The 22,702-nt window shown below is 36.7% G+C and overlaps 1 protein-coding gene across 1 annotated transcript in view; it reads right to left on the bottom strand.

Moving 5' to 3' along the window:
* Nucleotides 1-1,211: 1,211 nt before the first annotated feature.
* Nucleotides 1,212-22,702, bottom strand: part of LOC126045383 (sodium channel protein type 1 subunit alpha) — a 102,782-nt gene continuing 81,291 nt past the window's right edge. Inside the window, exons 22-27 of the mRNA XM_049816459.1 lie at nucleotides 15,032-15,313; nucleotides 7,668-7,721; nucleotides 7,197-7,334; nucleotides 5,423-5,527; nucleotides 4,780-5,050; nucleotides 1,212-4,436 (exon numbers count right to left, since the gene is read on the bottom strand). Coding sequence (XP_049672416.1) covers nucleotides 3,268-4,436; nucleotides 4,780-5,050; nucleotides 5,423-5,527; nucleotides 7,197-7,334; nucleotides 7,668-7,721; nucleotides 15,032-15,313 — 2,019 coding nt within the window. The 3' untranslated portion in view covers nucleotides 1,212-3,267. The remainder of the gene's footprint in view (nucleotides 4,437-4,779; nucleotides 5,051-5,422; nucleotides 5,528-7,196; nucleotides 7,335-7,667; nucleotides 7,722-15,031; nucleotides 15,314-22,702) is intronic.

Raw genomic sequence — 22,702 nt, 5'->3', positions numbered from 1 at the left:
TGAGTTCAGCATGCGAAGAATGTTGATAACACTGGTGTTTTCAGTTGTTGCTCAATACTGTTTAGACTAAAGTCAAGGATTTTTCAGCTTCTCATGCCCAGCCAGGGCACAAGAAGTTGGCACAGGACACAGCCAGGGCAGCTGACCCAAACTGGCCAACGGTGTATTCCATACCATGGGACATCCCATCTAGTTTAGGAACTGGGAAGTGGGGGGACAGGGAATCGCCGCTCGGGGACTGGCAGGGTGTCAGTGGGCGGGTGGTGAGCTATTGCCCTGCGCATCATTTGTACATTCCAATCCTTTTATTACTACTGTTGTCATTTTATTAGTGTTTTCATTATCATTATTAGTTTCTTCTGTTCTATTAAACCGTTCTTATCTCAACCCAGGAGTTTTACTTTTTCCCCGATTTCCTCCCCCATCCCACTGGATGGGGGGGAGTGAGTGAGCGGCTGCGTGGTGCTTAGTTGCTGGCTGGGGTTAAACCACGACAGCATATAAAATGAACATTTTCAGAAATTCACTGAAGCAATTGATAAAGAATAACCAACAAGCCCACTTTCCAGCTGCATTTGCATTTTTCTATATCAGTATCCACAAATGATAGCTTCCAGTAATGTGGTGCTTCCAGAGACATTCTTAAAAATTCCTAAAGAAAGGACCAATGGTTATTCACTCTAATGCCAATTCACCTTTTTCAGAAATCCACTTGAATAGAAGATGTTCTATAGCCTATCTGTGGATAGTAACTAGCAAGAATAAACTGGTTCCATAATCCAAGTCTGGGAATGTCATGTATCTAGTACTCTTTTTCTCTTTGTAAACTCATGAATGCTCAGTTCTCATTCCTCTAAATGCTCTGAGCCTTCTGGGACACACTCAGGACAGCTCTGGTATTCGATGGTTGAGTACCCCACTGCATGGAGCTGCTGCATGAACTCATGAAGTTACTCAGGGCACTACTATTGATACATGCAGAATCATCATGCTCAGTGTCTAACATGCATTGAATTAGAAACTCCTCGTTGGTGACTAACAAGCAAGTCCCAAGAATTTGCTTACGTGGAAAAACAGTGTGGCTGGCTGTAAAGGCTGTCAGTATCCTCTCATTCTGTGGTTTTAGAAGCATACCTTTTTTATATTGATGTCAGATAATAAAGACAAAAGGAACATACAATAAAAAATGGAATCTTTATTATATCGGCGCATTAATAATGTTCTTTAGCATCAGTTAGGGTAATAGTAGCATTTTCCTGCATGCAGTTCACTAATACAGTATTAGTCAATAATTTTAATAAAAGTAATCTATATTTAATTTTCCTGTGTAAGAAACATAAAATGTCCTGATGTGTTGGATTATACAATTTTGCTACTTTCTCTTTGTGAAAAAATATTGTGGACCCAAGATAACATTTAGAACTGTTCTAGTGCATCATGAATCAGAAAAAAAAACATGAGTAAATATGAGAAAAGATTAAAGGTTCTGTGAAAGAAAGGTTGTATCTGAAAACTTATGATGCAGGCACTGCTTAGACATTCAATTTTAACTTTACACCATTTCCCAACTGCAAAAAACCCCTTAGATTTTTAGAAGCAAATTATAAACTTATTTCGCAGAAAGTATTGACATGTTTGCAGATATTGTAAAAAATAAGAACATACAGCTATCCATTCTCTTAGTTATATCTTGTTCTCTGGAGTTCTTCTGTGAAAAAGTGCTATGGACAGAAAGTAACAAAAATGGTGTGGTATCAACCTGAAGATAAAATTCAGTTCTTGTTTTATGTACATAATGCTGAAAAATAAAATAAAATGATTTTTACAGTATTTATATTTGCTTATAAAATTCTAACATTATTTTCAACAGGTTTAGTAGTTTTCAACATGTCTGTACAGTTTGGATATACACTATATGCTTTTCACTGAAAATTCAAAAATGTAAAACAAATAAGCTCCTAAATAGCTGCAAAATATTGCTTAATGGTATGGAGGAATGAGGTCTTGTTGAGTAGTTTATTTCATTTAGCTCTGACGTATGGCTTCCCATATTTAAGAATCCTGGACAGTCAAAGGAACAGCAGCATAGGCAATATAAACATGCACTGATAGCATCCAAACTATCTATAATGGTAGATAATACATAATTTTACCTGTTGAATGCTTGCACACTACATTTATTGTGGTACATATTTGATGCAATAAATGTGCTAAGGTCATTATCTGTTTGCTCAAACATGCACCACAGGTTAAAAATTACTATTTACATAGCAGAGGGCTTTTCATTAACAGGTACAACATCAACCTTACTGAGAGCTGAAGATGGCTAAACAATACTGCAGGATAAAGCAGAATAACTTTATAAAGGGCTCTTTTTGATCAATTTGGAGGGCTGAGGCAGATTCATTTAGTACTCGTAGGCAGAAAGACATTTGACAAAGACAAAATCTGTGACTCCAGACCTAGAAAGATGTTTGCACTTTCTGAAAATTAATGGTCTGTGCAAAAAATAATCTGTCTCTACTGTTCTTGTGAGTTATAGGGGACTTTACAGGCATACCCAGACTTGTTTGGATGTGGTACAACATGAGTACATTAATTAAGCACCTCAAAATCTGTTATTCCTTTCCAGAAACACTGCGCTAAAAAAATCTGTTGTTCTTTGTGACTTAATGTTATTTTCATGCATGATCTATAAGTGCAGCATGCCTTCATGCAAATAATTTCTGTGTGTATATTAGTGTATAATAGATCACCTGGCCCTTGTACCTGTAAAGGTGTACTTAATGCCCTTCCCCAACAGAAGCCCCATTTACAAAAATAGTCACATATAATAAACAACATATGAATAAAAATAAGATGAATCCACCAACACAGATTTTGTAAAAATATGATGTGTGTGGCAGTTGAAATGCAAACAGTGGATACAGTTACTGTATTGTTTTATGCTAAACACACAAATACTTGGTTTGCACCCCTTTTACTGGTCCCTACAGTCTGAGTAGCCATTTTTTCTCTCCTCTTCAGCAGTGTCAGCTGGTAGTGAGAACAGTAACCTCCTGTCAAGGTTGTTTCCCCATATCACAGTCACAGTCACTGACGAGGGGTCACTGTCGTTTAATAGGCACTGACCTTTAATGTACAGTATATTTGTAAAAATTGTCAGTTTGGCATAGACCTCCAGCAGGAGTCCTGTTGACACAAACACATGATCCTTACAGGGTATGAACAATTTTGCACATAGATGATTTTGCTTGGTATTTGCTTTTATTTCTGAACATCTTTATCTTCCTTTTCATGCTTTTCTTTGACTGGCCTTGTTACACGATCGTAAGAAGGTGGACAAACTGCTGTTGATGCGGTTATATCGGTTTTCTCTGTAAATGAGTTTTCATTTAACTTGTCAATAAGGATTTCATCTTTCATACCCTGACCAGCCCCTCCTTCAGTTTTGTTTTTGTTATAGATAAAGGAAGCTTGTTTTACTGTTCGTTTTAAAAGGTGACGTCTATAAGCCCGTTGAATAATGACAGCAGATACCTCCTCCTGTTTTCTTTTTAATGTGGTTGTAATTGGTTCATAGGAAGCTTTTGAAGGATTGGATGCCATAAACCGATCTTCCATCTGTATTCTGAGGGCATCCATCTCCCCACTTTCCCCCAAAACACGCTTTGTGAAAGCAAACAAGATGTCAAGGCAGTGAATTCTGTCACCGCTTACCATGGGTAGATCCATTGCAATAAGCTGGACTTTGTTTGGTTTGGGTAGGTGAAGAGGAGGCTCAAGTGCTGCTGCAAAATCAGACAATTTCTCAAATTCCATGAATTGTGTTGCATCGGGATCAAACTTCTCCCAGACTTCATAGAACATCTCAAAGTCATCCTCGCTCAAGGGTTCAGCACTTTCTTCAGTAGCAACACCAAAGTTCTCCAAAATCACAGCAATGTACATGTTCACCACCACCAGAAATGATATGATAATGTAGCTGACAAAGAAGAAAATCCCAACGGAAGGGTTGCCGCAGTCACCTTTAACGGAGCTGCCCGGATGAGCTTTGTTAGGGTCACAGTCTGGCTCCCCACTGTTAAGAATTGGGGCTAGCAAACCATCCCAGCCAGCAGATGTGGTAATTTGAAATAGGCAGATCATGCTGTTGCCAAACGTTTCAAAGTTGAACATGTCATCTATACCAGCTTCCCGCTTAACATAGGCAAAGTTGGACATGCCAAATATCGCATAGATAAACATGACCAGGAACAGCAGCAGACCAATGTTGAACAGAGCAGGAAGAGACATCATCAAAGCGAAGAGCAGAGTGCGGATTCCCTTAGCGCCTTTAATGAGACGCAGGATTCGACCGATTCTGGCAAGTCGAATGACTCTGAATAGTGTGGGGGACACAAAATACTTTTCAATCATCTCGGCTAAAAACATACCTAAAACAGAAAATAATAAAACCAAGATATGTCACCACTTAATCTCCATATCATAGTAGAAATTTAGAAAAATAGTTTTAAAATTGGTGGTTCTATGTAGCATTTAAAGATATTCTGTAGATTCCACTTGCATAATTTCTGTTATTATTTGCAGATGCAATATATGTTGAATGGTTGTAACAGTTTTGATGGTTAGATTAGGTAAATTATTAGATAAAATGAAAAGTTGCATGACTTGGTTGTAAACCTTGCAATGGGAAAAGCCAACCATATAGCTCTATTTGAGTAGGAGTTTATCTCATATTCATTTTACTCACTTTTTAGTTTAATAAACCAGACTTACCTACTATTGAGAGGATGACAACTACAAAATCAAAAATGTTCCAGCCTATAGTGAAATAGTAATGGCGAAGTGAAATTAATTTCAGGACACATTCTCCAGTGAAAAGGACAATGAACACCAGGTTTATCCAGTATAAAATATTTTCCATTTCTTCACTCTGATCATCAGTCTCTACCATCATGGTAACCATGTTAAGACAAATAAGAATCATGATGCTGATGTCAAATACTTGCTGTGTCACAAAATCAAAGACCATGCCTTGGAATTTGTTCTGAGGAGAAAAGAAAAAAAGAAACATCCAATACAAACTGTAATTGTTTTTCTTTTCCTGTTAGAAGAAAGTAGAAAAGTATTTGCAGTAAGGCCTATGAGACTTCAGTAAAAATGGAATAGTGATCTTAAATAGAGTAGTCAAATTAAAGTGAATGCAACAGCTTACTTCAGCCTTCTTTGTCTGTATATTCATACCTAAAATGGTTGCAAGGGAAAATAATTTTTTTTACTGTGTTTTCATTTTCCATTTCTGCTGACTGATACACTGGTTAATGATAGTTTTCACATGGGCATATTTCTGCTCTCTATATCAATAAAAACTCAGCTGTTCATAAATAGCTATTGGTCTGATGTATATAAATAATTTTACCCCTGGTCTTGGTATAGGTTTTTGTGGTTTTTTGGATCCCAGCTTTTTCATTGCATTGTAGTATTTCTTCTGCTCTTCTGTCATAAATATGTCTTGACCTCCAAAGTAAAAACATGAAATCAAAACTGGTTATAATCACATTTATATGCAGTGTTGAAAAAACTCTTAAAGAGAAACGTGATTTATTTATTTATTTCATGAAAATCAAGAAGACCGAATTGGGAAAAATCTCTTTGCTATCAAATGCAACCTGTGCATTTAGTCCAGAAGTTGTCTGAACATCCAGTATTGCATCTCACTAAAAATAATGCAGCATTTTTCTATATTTTCCTTGAACTCCAAGAATCCTTTTCAATACCTCTTTTGTAGGAAGAGGTGCAGTAAACAGCATCTGAGATAAACTCAAATAGTCTGGGCTGCTCAGTACTGTCACTTCTGAACTGTGATTTTAATGAAACAGTGGAAGCAGACAAAGTCAGGTTTTCAGTACATGGACACATTAATGCTTTAGCTATCTCTAGTTTAGCAATCACATTAACACTGAGACTCAAAGTCTTCAAGGTTTTTGAGAAGATAGATTATCAGACTTTGGAGAAACTGAGCTGAAGATTGAAGTGTTCTTGATACTGTTAACAGCAAAATACTCCCTCTCAAGTCTTTTATCTTGATTAGTCTCCATGTTCAATTAAGTTCTGATTAGCAAAAGCCAGAACTGGCCTTTGGAGTCTGGCAGTAAAGATAAAGACAGAATTATGGGTCTTTCATGGCAACCTAACCAAAATCCACTGCCCATAGTAACTTTCTTGTAGAGACAGCTTGAATGAAACTCCATCAGACTCCACATACATCTTGAAGTAAATTTTTCCTGGATAAAAGATATGTGCAGACATCTAATTCCAGGAATGTCTATGAATACATAGGTCTGGATGCAGTCCAGTGTGGAGGAGTGTTTGGGAAGCTTGAAGACATGAGAGTGCATGCACAGTACACTGGACAGGCTCTAACCATATACCTCTAGACCTTAAACATGTGGAGCTTCCAAAAATCTTAACATCTCTCATTACTAACATAAACCCAAGAAAGTGATGAAGTCCAGTAAGGTAAAATTAAACTAGTAATTCATAGCTGCTTGTGTACTTTAGCTTTCATTACCTTATCTATTTACAGAAAATAATTTTAAAGATGAGCATCTGATGCCCAGACCACCTGTACCAGTGAGATTAGCTACATCTGCACTATGAAACAATAAAAAATGGCCCTGAGATAGTTACAAACCACTCCTGTTCTGTATAGTTTCAGACTGTTCAGTTGCCACAAAATAGAACTTGAATACCTGGGATCATTAAACCAGCATCTGTAGTAGTGTGATGAAATAATGCTTTCTTTTTCATAACCACGTAGCTATTTTTTTGTGTGCTGATAGAATCACTACAAATCAAGAAGAAAATCATCAAGAAATTATGAGTGCTCTACTGTAGAGGCCTAAATCAGAAGTTTGATCATGTAAGGAGATTTCATGTAGTTTAGGCATAGAAAAGCAGATGACTTGAGAAAGACTAAAATGGACATTGAAAACAGGAGGGTCCGTCCCATTCGCTACAATGTAAAATCTTATGACGTTAATGCATACTATATCTTGGTAAGATTTTTTATCCTAATATACTTCAGCTTTTTCAATTTTGAACAAACCTTGGGTGCACATTCCATATATCATGCAGATGTAAAAATGCAGTATTTTAGAACATCCTTAGAAGAGAAATGAAACAATACTTATCTTCTTTTTTTGCTGATTGAAGTTGTCAATAATGACACCAATGAACAGGTTCAGGGTGAAAAAAGACCCAAAAATGATAAAGATGACAAAATACAAATACATGTACAGGTTGTCTTCGTACTTGGGTTGCTGTAATACCTAAGAAAAAAAATGTGAAATATCATTCCTAAGATATCATGTGAAAATTTGAACTGAACAAGCAGCAGCCTTGGGCAAAATGTCCTTAATATTTTGTGTTTGGACAACACCCCTGTCATTTATATCAATGTATTTTGTCCATTCCATCTATTACTGACAGCATCTGGCAGTTTGCATTTAGTTTTCCAGAATTTGTTACAGCAGAATCTCATATTAGTTAATTTAATTTTTTTTCATTCTATTGTATGGATATGAATTGCTTTTGGAAGATTTATAAAGACACACTTGTTGATAGACAGACATCAAGAAAAAAAATATATTTGCAGTACTTACATCTCTTGAGTCAATAGCTGCATACATAATATCCATCCAGCCTTTAAATGTAGCCTGTAAACAGTACACACCTGTTTAAGCATAGAGCTTGAAAACAATTCATATAATTATTTCCAGCAACTGAGTACAGCACCAGGATAATTAGCATAGCATGAGATTTCTAGATAATTTTGTCTTGGCCTTTTTCACAGCTGCTCATCGGATACGCGGCTATGTATCCCCCTATTTTGTCTCTATATGAACATTTTAAGCAGTAAGTGCAATTCACTTATTTCTAATTAATTAACACAAATGATAGAATGCAGTGGCATTTTAGTGGACTAAATGTTCATCAAATCATGTCAGCTGCAAAGGCTATATACAGCTGAGAAATAGCCTTATGTAACTGAGTTGCCACCAATGAAGACTGATGTGTAGTCCCTCCCTCTCAAATCAGTCAAAAAGGTGGCAACCAATGGGAACCAAAAATTTGATCAGCTCAGATAAAGTATTTTCCTATCAATCAGAATGTTTAGTTTTCTCTACTTTGAAAGACTAATTTAGTAATTCTATTTTCACTTTAAATATATTGTATTGTGTTTTACAGAGGCTAGATCCCTCAGATATGTTCTGAGATAAACTGGTAAGAAGAAGATGTGCTTTATGTGATCAAAGACTTAATATGCCTCATACGTGGCAGCATTCACTGAATTTTTATAGCTATTTCTTCTGCCCAAAATCTGCAAATTTTTATATTGATGGTGAGGTGTAGATTGCGTCATCTGAGTGTTCAAAACAGAAAGTAATTTTCTCTTTGTAGCAATTAGTTCTCTTTTGACTAGGCAACATCTCCAAGTAGAAATCACTCAGCTTTTAATGCAGTTGTGCCCAGAATAAAACAAAGAAGTGAGATAGTTCTCCGTCACTTGATCCCTATTATAATTTTGCTGAACAAGGCTGCAGATCATTGGTTCCTTCATATTCCTTGCCATAGAGACCAGTTGCAGAAACAAGTCAGGAGTGGAAGACTCTTCATCCATGGTTATTGCTGTATCTCCATCATCTTCAGGTTTCATTTTTAGTGGAGATTTCAAAAAGGCTTTGCTTATGCAGCATACAAAGCAGCTGGCATCATCTTGAAGTGAACTTAAAATGAGAAGGAATTATTTTCTTAAAGGAAAAAGAGGTCCCTTACAGTTTTGAATACCAAAAAAAGCGTGATTATCCTGAGATGCAAATCCAGTATGCAACAACATTCACATCTTGGGGCCAACACAGAAAATATGGAGTTCAGGCAACTTACAGTACAATGGTGAAATCAGAGAACCAATAAATCAATGAATCTGAAACAAATATAAGTCTCAGCTGAATAATTTAAAGTCCTTGTGGAATAGTTGGACTGCAAGGGATTAGGAGAGGTAGGATCAGCTTTATTTATGTAATTTCTAATACATGTTTAACATGTTCTCAAAGACTTTTAATGATGGACACTCCACAATCTCATAAAAAATATTTATTCTGACACTTGTCTTTATTGTTTCCTGATATCTAAATCCTTCTGTTGTCATTTTAGACTGTCATTTGTCATAATCATTACATATCTGGAGAACAGAGTACTAATCATCCTTTGTGCAGTACCTTTTACTTATTTGCAAACTGATTGTTGCTGCCTTTCTTCTTTAGGTTGTGATCACTGTTCCTTCAATCTTTCCATGTAGATCATGTTTTCCAGAACTCTGATTATTCTCATTATTTTCCTCTGAGCTCTCTTCCACTAGTTCATCTCTTGAAATGGTAACCAAAACTGAACTCAGTATTTCAGCTGAGGTCTTACAAGGTCTAAATAGGGCATGATGATTACTTCACGTCTTAAAGGTGCAACTTTTGTTTCTGTCTTGGTACATTATTTGCATTTTTTGGAATGTCATGTTGGGTGGAAATCAGCACTTCAACCTGAAACACTAAATGCAAATAAATAATGGGCATACTTTTACATCAGAAAGATGATGCAAATGATGGAGTGGCTCTTCTGCAAAGTGTGTGCTGTTGCCTCAGATTCAGATACATGGTGATCCTTGCATATCACCCCAGGGAAAGGGGAATTATTGTTTTTTGTAAAATTATTGGTGTAGCCTAGACTAACTAGAGTGAACAGGGAAAAAATAGACTAATTTTAAAATATTAAGCTTCACCATCATCAGTAAAGTACTCCGTTATAAACAGACAGTACGTTTCAGCTAGTGCTAGGAAAAAGAGCTGAAAAACTGAGCTGTATTATTATTATTATTATTATTACTATTATTAAAAAGGCAACTTGAAAAGAGTGTGTGGGTGAAAAAATGTAAATATAACATATTTCTATCTTGCAGTTCAGAATATGTAAAGCACAATGTGTATTTTCCACAATGAGTTTCTCAAAACCATATTACCATTATTGAAGAAATGAAGACAAAAACCAATCCCAAAACCTAATTAAAATTAAGTAATGTTAATAATAAAATATGCTCCCTCATGATATTATTAATTTTATTTGTTTTTTTACTGAAAATCAGTAGGAATCAGTGAATGTAATCATTATGCAAAACCATTTACACTAGTTGAGAACTTAGCTGTGAGAAAAGAGATAATTCCCAAAGCAGAAGCGTCAGTTCAGCAGCAGAACTTGTAATTTTTAAATATGTTGCCTGAACAATAGCAAGTAATAGAACTGGAGGCTCAGTGTCAAGACATCACATTTAATGAAAGAGTATTATTTCTACTGCATTCAGTAGAAGCTTAGGCCTGCTTAGGTTAGGCGTAAATTTATCTGCAACACATTTTCTTTAACTGGAATAAGGTATTATTGAGGCATTTGTGCATACTGAATAGAAAATAACCCAGAAATGACTAAGACATCAAATTCTTAGTTTCCTTTTTGTATATTCAACTATAAAAATATATTGTATATTCTTAGTGACACTGAATCAAGAGTAAGTCACCGATTTCAAAGGTTACAGCAGTGTAACTGAAATCAGCATCTGTTCCAAACATTCCACCCCCCCCCCCCACCAAGGAAATTTGAAAAACATGCATACAACTGCAGATTCAAATGTAGTTAGAAAAACCAATAAAACAAAAATCTCCCAATCTACTTTACTATGGTTAAAAGTATGAAGACTTTTTTCTCTAATTAATAATTTCTAATGAAGTTATAAGTAATGCTGGAGTTTCACCACTCCATTTCTTTACCAGAAATAACCACCAGGAAGATTCACATTCCCTTTTGAAGATAGCATCTTGCTTTTAAAATATTAACTTGCTGGAACTTTGAACCCATCCTAATCTTATGGACCTAAAATTCAGCTTCTGATTTTTTTACCCTCTACTTCACAAGGTGTGTTTTCTTATTTATATTATTAACAGCAGAATAACATAACATTGTGCTTTGAGACCCACTGGTTTGCCACATTTTATCCTGGTAAGCAGGATATACGCTTACCAGCAGGATAAAAGCAGGCCTCTGGGAGATTTACTTACCAAATGATCCAAACACTAGGTTCAAGTTAAAAAGGCATAAGGCCATAAAATTATCAGGGCAGATGCCACATCTCTTTGTGTACACCAACCTCTTCCACTTCACTCATTCATGCATGAAAACTGTGAAAGGAATTTCTCCAGCAGATCTGTCTCTGCTTTGTTGCTTTTCTTTAGGGACAGAGAAATACTCAAACAAGTTCAGACCAAGAAATGAAAAAAAGAAGTTTGGAGATCCACATAGACCAACATGAGCTACTCTGCATCATAGAAGAAAAAAATTCTTAAAGAGAGAATGAGTACTTATATGACTGATGGCATGAATATTTACACTCCAAATTATGTAAGAATTTTGGAAAATAGTCTGATCAACGAAGTCTGTAAAACTTGGTTACATCAATGGCATGTATTGTTAGCCTGTATTTTGGGGCAGAAAGAACTATAACATTGCTATCAATACTAAAGATTTTCCACACACACCCCTCCCCTAAAAGAAAAAAAAATACAACATGCAAACCAAAAATTCGTTTATGTTATTTTCTTAGGTTCCTCATTCCAGAAATTCATTTGCCATCACTGCCAAGGAAACTCAAGAAAGAGCTTGTCAGAGAGTTCTTTTTTTGCTTAAAAAGCCACTGCCACACGTTTCCAATCTATTTTTTTGAGCCTAGAATATTTCTTTCTGAAATTATCCCACTTCTTTTGAGTATTTCTATGTAAAATATCTATGTTTCTTTTCTATATTACTCTTTAAAAAGAGTGGTTTGTTTCTGTGATGAACAGACCCATATACTACCAGAAATGGCTTTTTGTGATTCAAACCAAAAATTTTTCATGGGACTAATTTATGTTGTTCCCAGAATAATAAGGTCCTCAGTGCCAGGGTTTGGACTTCTTTTGGCTGGTTTTCATTTGGATTTTTTTTGTTATGAAAATGGTACTACTTCCAGTAGTATTCACTCCAGATAGAAAACCTCAGTGATACAGAAAATAAATGTGGTATTACCTATAACCCAGCTGAAGGGATATACAATATTTTTCTTTGACTGGCTCAAAGGGCATGAGTCAGAGGGTAAAATGGAGAATCGAAATAATACTGGATTGTAAGAGGCAGATTTCTGTATTTAGTTCCTAGCTTCCTGAAAAAGGGACCTTGTATCAGTACCTCATGCATTGATACTTCTCACTGAGTTTGTCATTAGAAAAATGACATTGACCACTATGGGTTTATTTTCTCAGGTCCATCACAACCTAAACAAAAGTCTGTGCCTGAGGTTGTTAAGGTGGAGAACCAAATGACTTCAGTAGACTTTTCAACTAATCATTAAGATGTTAAAAAAAGGCTATAAACGTTCACATTGGGGGAACAGAAAGCATATCCACTTGCAACCATGATTTTTAATCAGACTTTTCAGGCTTAATACCATATTTTGGTTCAAATACTCACGTTTCAATAGCTTTATCTTTGTTTCTGACTTAGTAATGGATACCTCTAATTGAGTAATGCCTTAGTATTTACTCATCTTTACTGTTACTACAAGCTGATTAGGAAGAGTAGGGAAATCTAGTGTTATGACATACTTATTCACTTCTCATGTTTCTTCTGAACACAATGGTTTTAGAATCCTGTTCTAGATTCTCATCCAAAGTACTTTGTATATCAGATAGAAAATCACCTTATAAATATCTTCGATTGAAAAATTAATGTAAGAATCTCAAACATTTATGAACTGTGGCCTTTCTTGTGTTCTTCAAGGTGAAAAAACCATAGAATCTGCACATCTGAAAGCACTAACTGAAATCAAACTGATATTTTGTTTTCTCCACTCTAGGGCTTTTATCATTCCATAACTGCAAAATCACTACTATTGGCTTACTTACCAAACCTTGAAAGATGCAGGGCGAAGCGTCTGTTTTGTGCAATGTCAGAAGTGCCCTGCTTCTTTCTGGTATGTCAATTGGCAAATTTCTCCCAATTTGCCTGCCAGAACAATCCAATAATCTAAGAATCTAAGTCTTCATGTTAGAAATATTTGTTGCTTTTCAATGAAGAGAAGATGTGATAAGATGCGTAGCTGGGACACTTAAAGATAGATGACTGCAAGTAGCTGAGGGGTGGTGACTGTGGCCACAAAGCCAGGAAAAAATGTACCTGGTGCTATCCCTGTCCCAGAATAGACTAGGCTACTACTGGAAGAAGAGTTGCAGACCACTTGGAAAGAGTTTTGTTGATGTCTTGTTTCTCCTGAACATGTGTAATAAAGCATTGTGCCCCCGATGCCAAGGGGTATTCCAGGCCAGTGGATTTCAAAAATAAGACAGAGAAAAGAAATATTTAAAGTCTTTCTGTTACGATTCAATTTTGTTATCAAAATCAAATTCTATTCAGTAGTTTATTTCTTTAATACTGCTGGTCCCTCTGTGCTCTTTTCTGATGTGACAGTAAAGGAAGTAATCTTAAGACAGGCTGAGAGAGTTGGGGTTGTTCACCCTGGAGAAGAGAAGGCTCCGAGGAGACCCTTATAGCAGCCTTCCAGCACCTAAAGGGGGCCTACAGGAATGCCAGAGAGGGACTTTTTACAAGGGCGTGTAGTGATAGGACAAGGAGTAATGGCTTTAAGCTGAAAGAGGGTAGATTTAGATTAGATGTGAGGAAGAAGTTCTTCACTGTGCGGGTGGTGCGGCACTGGAACAGGTTGCCCAGAGAGGTGGTGGATGCCCCGTCCCTGGAAGTGTTCAAGGCCAGGTTGGATGGGGCTTTGAGCAACCTGGTCTAGTGGAAGGTGTCTCTGCCCATGGCAGGGGGTTGGAACTAGATGATCTTTAAGGTCCTTTCCAACCCAAACCATTCTGCGATTCTATGATTCTAATCATAGTAAAATTTAAATTGTCATAGTTATCAGCCACACAGGTGAGATGCTACATTAGCTGGGAGAGGCAGTTCACAATGCCCAGAACTATTGTTTTAGACCCTCTGCAGGGCCATATCGATACCACTGTATCATGTTAATGATTTGTATTATTGAGATTTCTTATGCCAACATAAAAGCTAGAAACTTATTTTAAAACTATAGAAATGAAAACTAAGATTCTGCAGAACTAGATAGTAACCTCAAAAAAAACCATAGAGGTTGCTGAATGCAAACAATATGGGTTAGAGTCCAGCATTTTCTTGATTGAGTTGGGTCAGATTATCAGCTACTCCAAAATATGCAGATAGCATTGTGAGGACACAATTTTTAATACTGAAGGCATAACCTTATAGTATCTTTCTGCATATATTGTCTTCCTTCTCTTCTTCCCTCCATTTTTGCCAAGTAAACTCCACTAGGTGCTTAGGCACAGAAATAGCAGGGAAAATATTTCATAGATTATAGTATCTAATGTTATTTTTCTTCTCCTCTTTCTCTTCCAAATGAGAAATTGTTTCTTGGATCACATAAGTCTGCACTGGTGGCAGCCACATGACTGAGAGGGGATTTCCTACCTGGAGTTCTTCTGTGTGACTTAATCACACTAATGCAGATTTTTGGTTTTTTAGCAACAGTAAAAGTTAAAGTATTCAGATAGCTGAATACGATTCCTAGATACTTGTAGAAACTTTTAAAGGTAGAAGGGGCTGGAGGACTAAGGGATCTATAAATAGGAAGAATAGCACTTGTTCTGTCAGATGGCCTAAAAATTCTTTATTCATCTTAGTAGGCTCTACTTGCTGCTTACTATGAAAAGAGTAATCAAGTATCAGTGCAGCAGCATTACTAAGTCACAGATAAAAATCATCAGATAAATATGTTTTCTGTCTTTGTTGCTAGAATTGCTTTTCACTATTACATATAAACAGTAAGAAGTATATATAAAGAGTGATCACTTACTACTTGAAGTAAAGAAAGATACCCAAATCCTACATTATCAAAGTTTACTTTCACGTTTTTCCATCGGGCACTTTGATTGTTTTTTATGAGTTCCTCGCACTGACTAAAATTGTTGATTTGGTCGACTTCAAACCTTTCATCAGTTGTGGTGTTAACACAGTAGTAGAACTTCCCAGCAAACAGATTTACTCCCATGATGCTGAAAATTAGCCAGAATATAAGACAAACGAGAAGCACGTTCATGATGGATGGAATTGCTCCTAAAAGGGCATTCACAACCACCTAGTACACAAATACAGGGGGAAAAAGAAAAGAGTGTAAGAATATTTACAGCAATAACATTTTGTATACTGTTTTACCAATACTTAATAAATGCTTGTTCAGAAACTAATACTATAAATGTTAAAGCAGTACATTAATAACTGTAGCGTTGCACTGTTCTTTTAAATACTTAACATTAGTATATGTAATGAAAAGAAAATAAGTGAGAAAATTAAAAGAATTAAAAGAAAAACAAAAGAGAAGACTTTGAGGTAGTAAGATGAAGCCTGACACTGATGTGTTCTATATAAAAAAGACAAACGTGTTAAATATAAATACAGACATAATAAAATTCTAAAAATGCATCAAATTATAGCTTAAAAATGCTTAAAGAAAAATGGCAACCTGTAGATTTGATCAACATAACTTTGAAGTTTAAGCTGAAAACACAAATGCCATGAATCTAGAAACTAAGCTCTACATTAAAAGGATTATGCAGGAATTAAATACATATCTTTATTGCCTTATTGTTCCATGCAAGAATATAACAAAGATTAATTTCTTTGTATAGAAAAGCAAGACAGTTTTGCAATATGTGTCTACTTGAATCAACATAATTTATTTCAAGCTCCAGTCTTATTGTTTCATGTATTGAGTTTAAGTCAGTAATACCCTTCATTTATCTAAAGAAGGACATATATCAAGGACATATTTAGGGGTTTTGATTTTGCATTTTAAATTATTTTTGGCCAGTTGCCTTCTCAGCCCCTTGCAAGCAAGATGTCAATAATTACTTATGTAGATAAAAAGTGTATTTTTCTGATGTATACAGTAATTAATCACATGTGTCTGTCAGAGCTATCAAAATTTTTGTGATATTTGTTTGGCTAATAGCTGAGAAATCATCTCCCCTGAAGTATCCAACACCAGATCTCATTTCCAAGTTATATTTTATTTTAAATTTTACTTTTTTTCTCTGTAAAAGTTTTAGGACCTTGTAGGAAGGTAAAGTAAAATACATAGTAGGGCTCTGATTCTCAGTAATCCAATTCCTGCAGTAAGACAGGAAAGGATTGGCATGGATACTTGGGGTGTATTAAGGTATCTTAGTCCATCCTTGTTCCCTGCTTTCTGCAACATAGAGGGATCTTCCCCACTACCAACATAATTCTGAGCAAACGCAGAGCTGCTCAATCTTACTACCTGTGTTTCACAGCCTCTTGAAGGCCTTTGGAAGCGGAGTATTGTGGTTGTGTTACTCGTCACTCAGCACCCTCCTCCTCCCAAATGTTATGGCCAGGAATTAGGACCTGTTTAGAGATCTTAGGTAGAAATGTTATTTTCAGGGCATATTTTCTTCTCATTTTAAGGGCCTCCTCCAGTGCCAGAGAGTAGAAATGGGACCTTTCTGTAACTGAGAATTATCCTTATCTTTTATAAAACCATGAATTTTTTAAAATTTAGCTTTTCTTGGCAGCTTCTATTTTTGGTGATAACTTAAAGGAAGCATGCTTGCTTCTTGAGATTTCTGTTATAGAAAATGTGAAGTATCTAGGTGATATATGCATAAGCTAGCCATTTAAAAAGGCTAACAAGGTCCCAGTAATATTCTGAACATAAGAAACCATTTTCAAAGAAGTGAGGGAAATGGTTTTTTTCCTATCCTGTAGGGAGAAGAAATCTGTTGCTACTTAGCTTGATGGAACTGAGAACAACATAAAAATTAGGAATGCAATGATTCTGGAATTTATTCCAAGTCTGACCTGATCTATGACACTGTATTATGCTATTGCTGCTTTGAAATTCTAGGCCAGCTAGTGCTTGTCTTAGCTTTTTATTTCTTCCTTTTTTTTTTTTTTTTTTTTCCTTCACCCTTAAAAATGTTCTGGATGTGTTATATTGATTGAATTCCTCTGTTTAATCTTGGTGAAAAACCTGAAAATAAAGATGTCAAGAAAGAAAGATGGGGATTTAGTCCTGCAACTTAAATAAATTAAGGTTACCTGTGCTCACACAAAGAATGGTTTTGTGTGAATTAGGTGCCTGTAGCAGTTATCTTTTTAACAACCCTGAGATCCATTGGACCACAGCACAGATCCAGAACAGGCAGCAGAATACTAACAGCTACCATAATTGTTGTAACAATTATGAACTGGTAATAGTTGTAGAAAGAAAGATTTCTACAAAATGCCATCAGTGTGTCTCACATCTTTAGATGAGCAGGTAATGCAGTCTCGCTACTGAGACTGTGAAAAGATCAGCCACCTCTTGAATAAGAAGTGAACAGCTTCCAGCAACTCTTCCAACAACGGTTCCAACAACTTATTTCATATAGGTCACTGAAAACCCATCAAATGGTAACAATTTTTGGTCACTACTGACCTGGCCTGGATGCGAACTGGTGACCTAGAGATGAAAGGCTCTGTATCCTATTACCAACCCCTTGAGCTATCCAGTCCCCCTGGAAGGTTTTTTAAGAAAAGAAGAAAAGAAAATTAAAACTTTTAGAAGTTGTTTTCTGTTTGCTTTTTGTTTTAGTTTGATTTTTGATTTTTTTTTCCCCACCAGTGTTGAGCCTTTGCCCTATCATATTTATAACGTAAAACTGCATTTTTGTACGCTGGTCAGATGCTTGGCTGACTGTAAAGTCCACCTCAGGAAGAAGTCTTTAATTTCTTCAACACATCAGTTGGAAGCAATTGCTTTATCAGTGTTTTCTGTTTACTTTTTTGGTATTTGCTTTGGGAATAGCTGAGGTATATCAGGATAAGCAGGACATTAGCTTACATAATATACATCCAGGATAGCACCCATACATACACACATGACACCTACACACATCAGTTACAGCAAATGGACAGAAAAAAGTGAGAACCAATTCAAAAGTGAACTGAATGCAGAAGACCAATTAGCATTTCTTAATGAGTTAAAAATTTAGCAAATAAAAACTGTCAATCTTGTCTTGTTCAAAAGACTCTGTAGTGGGTTAAAAGAATGTTGGCAACCGCAGCTCTTACTTTTGCTCTTTCTTCAAATCTAGATCAGATGTATATGATTCTAAGTGTATTTTTTATTTTAAAAGGGGCTGGTTTTTGGGGCCTATTTTCTGCTATTCCTTTATACAGAATATAATGCCAATAAATTGGGAAAAGATGTTTGCAGAGTTGTTTGTTTGTTTGTTTGTTTTAAATTACCTATGTATTTCCTCAACGCTGGGATGTTGGTGGTCAGGCTGACTCCGGTAAGCAAGCTGCAAAAGCCCAAGCTGATTCTGCTTGTTCACCTTCCTATAGCTTCAGGTAGGTGGAATAGCAATAAGTGCAAGTGAGAAGCAACACCTGACACCTCTAGCCTATTTTACACCTCAGTTGTTATTCATCCAGGAAAAAAAAATTGTTGTGGCAAACCACATCTCCTCTAGAGGAAAGCAATATTTCATATATATATACACACACACACACACACACACTTTTTTCATTTTTACATTTTCATAACATTTATCTTCCAACATCAGATATATATGTAAGATAAAAGAATTACTGCAATGCTAATTGTCTGTCTTATCTTCTAGCTGATATGACATTATGTCAATACAAATTAGTAGTCCAGTTGGTTTTTGTTGTTGCTGTTTATATCTTTTTTTTGGACAACTGTCCAAAGAAGACAGCAAAATGGAACTGGGAAAAAAAAATAATAAAAAAAATCAGTTTTGCTACCAGAGCTGTGCATATGTATAGAATGAGGACTGTGCAAAATACCAGCTTATCCCTGCTGTATGCGTAGAAGATAAGAAAGCTTTACTAGATTCAGCCTCGCTGTGGGGGACATATCTGAAACACATAGTGAGATATAAATGTATTATAGTTCCCACAGCAAAATAGCTTCAATAGATCCTGGCACCTCAGCAGCCACAGGCTTTCCAGGAGTTCCCATATTGGACCTGATTAATAGATATGTCAGAACCTCCTGATATCTGTATACAAACCAGGAACAATCTTCATCGGTACTTATCCATTTTTTCCGTAACTTTTGCAGCTTCCATGAAGAAATTCCAAACTCTGTCCCTGGTGCAAATGAGGAGGAAGTTACTATCTTTGGGATGGAAAGGAAGATTATAGGGTTATGTCTGGAACATTCTTCCTACTTAAAATGACAAAGTACTTTATTTGCCTCCACTTTGGAAGTTGTCAACTTCATAATTTTATGCTTAAACACGAAAAGTTTCCCAAAGATCTGATGTGCCAGATCTCATATCAGAGTCCTTTGAAGGAGTCCATCAAAGGCTAGAGAGGTTACTTAACTGCTACCTCGTTTTGTTTTTTTTTCTGTGTGTACATTCTCACGTGAGATTCGCATACAGAAGCACAGAAAGCCAAATAACTTTTACTTCACCAGGACCTGTATGGGCGAAATCAAACCTTATATTCTATGCATGCTATAGGGCCCTAACAAGCATAAGACACGTTCCTCTTGTACTCAATTCCTTGGTAGCTGGGAAAGCCTGAGAAGCGTTCAGGAACTCCAAGGAAGAGGAACAAATTGTGGGCTTGAATACATATGTCAAAAAAAGAGAGTAGTTTCTTTCCCTTTAAGTAACTATCTGTCTAGTCACACAGTCGCAGACTTCAGGTGGTGCTTGTTACAAAAAGCCTTTTATCTCTCTCTTAGCAGTACAGGGATTGAAGAGCCAGTAGTTCAAAGACAGCGGCATGCAGAGGGAGTTTGGCAATAGCATACGTAGCATAAGCCACATTAGAGCAAAATACGAAAATTCATTCCTGACTCAGATGAAGCACTGACACTGCCTGGGGCAGGAGCTGAGAGTAAGCTATAAGTATCGCCTTGTCTGGAACACAGATGAGGTAAGAACATCTGCCATAAGATCATGAATCTCCCCTGCTCAGCTGGCCAAAGTCCAGCTGTCCACAAAGCTGCCAGAGAGAGCGTTTGCACCGAAAGATGAAGTGAGCAAGTAGCCATTGGTTTAGATTCCTGGTCACCGCGGAGGTAAGATTGCTGGAATGAGCGGGTAGGTATGCTGTGAGGGGACAGCAATGGAGGCTCAGGTGACATACATGATCTGAGTTTAGCATGTTCTCATAGTGAAGGACTTCGATGACATCACACAAGGAAGGCTAGAAAATGCTGAAACCACACTGACTTGACCAGGTGGTGGGTATCAGGTAACAGACGGGTGTATTCTCTCCGAAACTGTGGAGGAGTTGAGGCAAGGGAGGAAAGGACGTAAGGAATACAGTAACTTTCCCAGTCAGGGGATTGAAAGAGCATCTCAGGTAGACCATGAAGAAAGCCGATACCTGAATCAAAAAGATGAGCACTGTCCGATAGTCCAAGGCAAGGAATCATTGGAACAAACTTCTGTCTTGAGAATTATCATCCCTTGCTCTTTGCACTCAAGAATCAACAGCTCTAAGAGAACCAGTGAATCAGCTGATTTATTTGTATTACAGCAGCATAAGCATACCACTGGACCTTCACAGGCCAAGCACCAGCACAGTGAGATCAGCTGTCCAGCAGCTTGAATTCAATGTGTGGCTCTCCTTCACGTACTTTTAACTGATAGCTTTTCCGCTATCACTGGATCCTCTATCGTAAGTATTCTATGCATTTTCTAGTTTACCCATCACGAAACACGGGCACATGTTCCTGTCAGATGAGTCAGAAATATATAATAGGAACTTCTCTATATGGAAATAATGGTGTTTTCCAAAGACTGGTGCTTACAAAAATAGACAAATGCTCATAAGGTGACATGCAATCCAAAAATTTGTGATGCAGACCAAATTTAAGGGAGGCATGCACCCATTCTGCTCTTTTAATAGAAAGGAAGACCCCTACATCAAAGAAGTTCAAAGGAAAAAAAAGAAACCAAACCCAACACCCCAAACCCCTGGATTCTACTAATTGCACAGCAAAACCAAAACCACAATATCAATTGCCCTATTGACAAAGGTAATTAGAAATGCAAAGGTAGGTAGTATAGAGCAAAAAGTTCCCAAGAATTCTTTAGAGTACCTTCCCCCCAAAATATTTGAACAGGTCCTCAGTCCCCAGGGATGAAACTAATCTCATAACTGTACCTATGAAGAATGGGAAAATTTGTGCAGAGTATCTCTTGTAAGCTTTTCACACTTTGGTGATCACGGATGGCTTTGAGTTTATGAGATGGCAGTCCCTGGCATTTCACTACTAAAATTGTATACACAAAGATAATCTGGAACCTTGTAGATAGGCAGCGTGACGTAAAACACGGCACTAGATTTCTAGAAGAGAAGTACCTTAAGAAACGTGCAATTCCTTCAATTTTCTCATTTGGTTTGTCAGGTAAAAAGAGGAAATGCGTGGACCTGCAGGGCAATCAGTGGTGATAAAATCTTAATCAACAAACAAAACAGAAAAAAAATCTCAGCAAATACAATTTTCATCAATTATGAGATCATCTACAAGTGCAGTGATGAAATTCGCTACTGTCCAGGTTTGTGTAAAGACTAACAAGAGTGAAGGTGAGCTTAAACATTTAAATAATTCAGATTAAAATTGTGAAATCCTTAAAATAATTCAGTTGGAAGATGCCCATTTGATGATAACTATTTGAGTTCATTTTCATTGTGAGAGCATCTTGTGATGGACAGCACTGAGATCATGATCAGCAATGTGATAGCCCTATGTAAAGTGTAAACAATCTCTAACAAAATAGGCCTAATTCTTTCTCATAGGCAGAAGTTTTTAACCAGGTGGGAGATGGGTTTGAACCTGTGAAACTGTGAATTATAGCTGTTAAAAATCAAGTCAAGATTTCTGCTGATATTTTACACCATATATGAGGATTTGTACAGAAGTATACACATGCATGCACAAGAAAATATTTTTTTTTTCCTTTTTAAACCTAACATCTACCCTCTAAACATCAAACCTTGTGTAATCCTTTTTCATCCTAAACAATTCAGAACAAGTTATAAAGTTGAAAGGACTGGCACCTGAATGGCAAAACAGGGATTTAATCTGAATTTCTACTGTCTTAAAATTCCCCAAAGCCTGAACATTCAAAGTACTATTTTCTCACTCAGTAAACATGACACTTGGGAGCAACTTGATTTCCTAAAAAAAAAAAAATTAAAAGAAAGCACTCAGAAATAATTTATCAATAATCCCTGGGTTTTTTTCCAAGGTATAGTATACATGTAATGTAAACATCTTGCACCAGTAGTGTAGTACACATGCTGGTTGTGTGTTTACAGTCCCTACTGGAAGGCAGGGACCATTTTGTTTCTGCAATATCACGTGAAAGCAGCACCTTCGCTCCTGTTGTCCCGTCCTACATGCGACCTGCGAGTGTTTGTAAGGTGGTAGGGGGCTCAGTGAGACAAAAGTGGTTGGTGCAGTCCCTTT

The sequence above is a fragment of the Accipiter gentilis genome, chromosome 1 (assembly GCF_929443795.1).
Source record: "Accipiter gentilis chromosome 1, bAccGen1.1, whole genome shotgun sequence".
Lineage (NCBI taxonomy): Eukaryota > Metazoa > Chordata > Aves > Accipitriformes > Accipitridae > Astur > Astur gentilis.
This window is presented reverse-complemented; position numbering and strand designations above follow the sequence as displayed.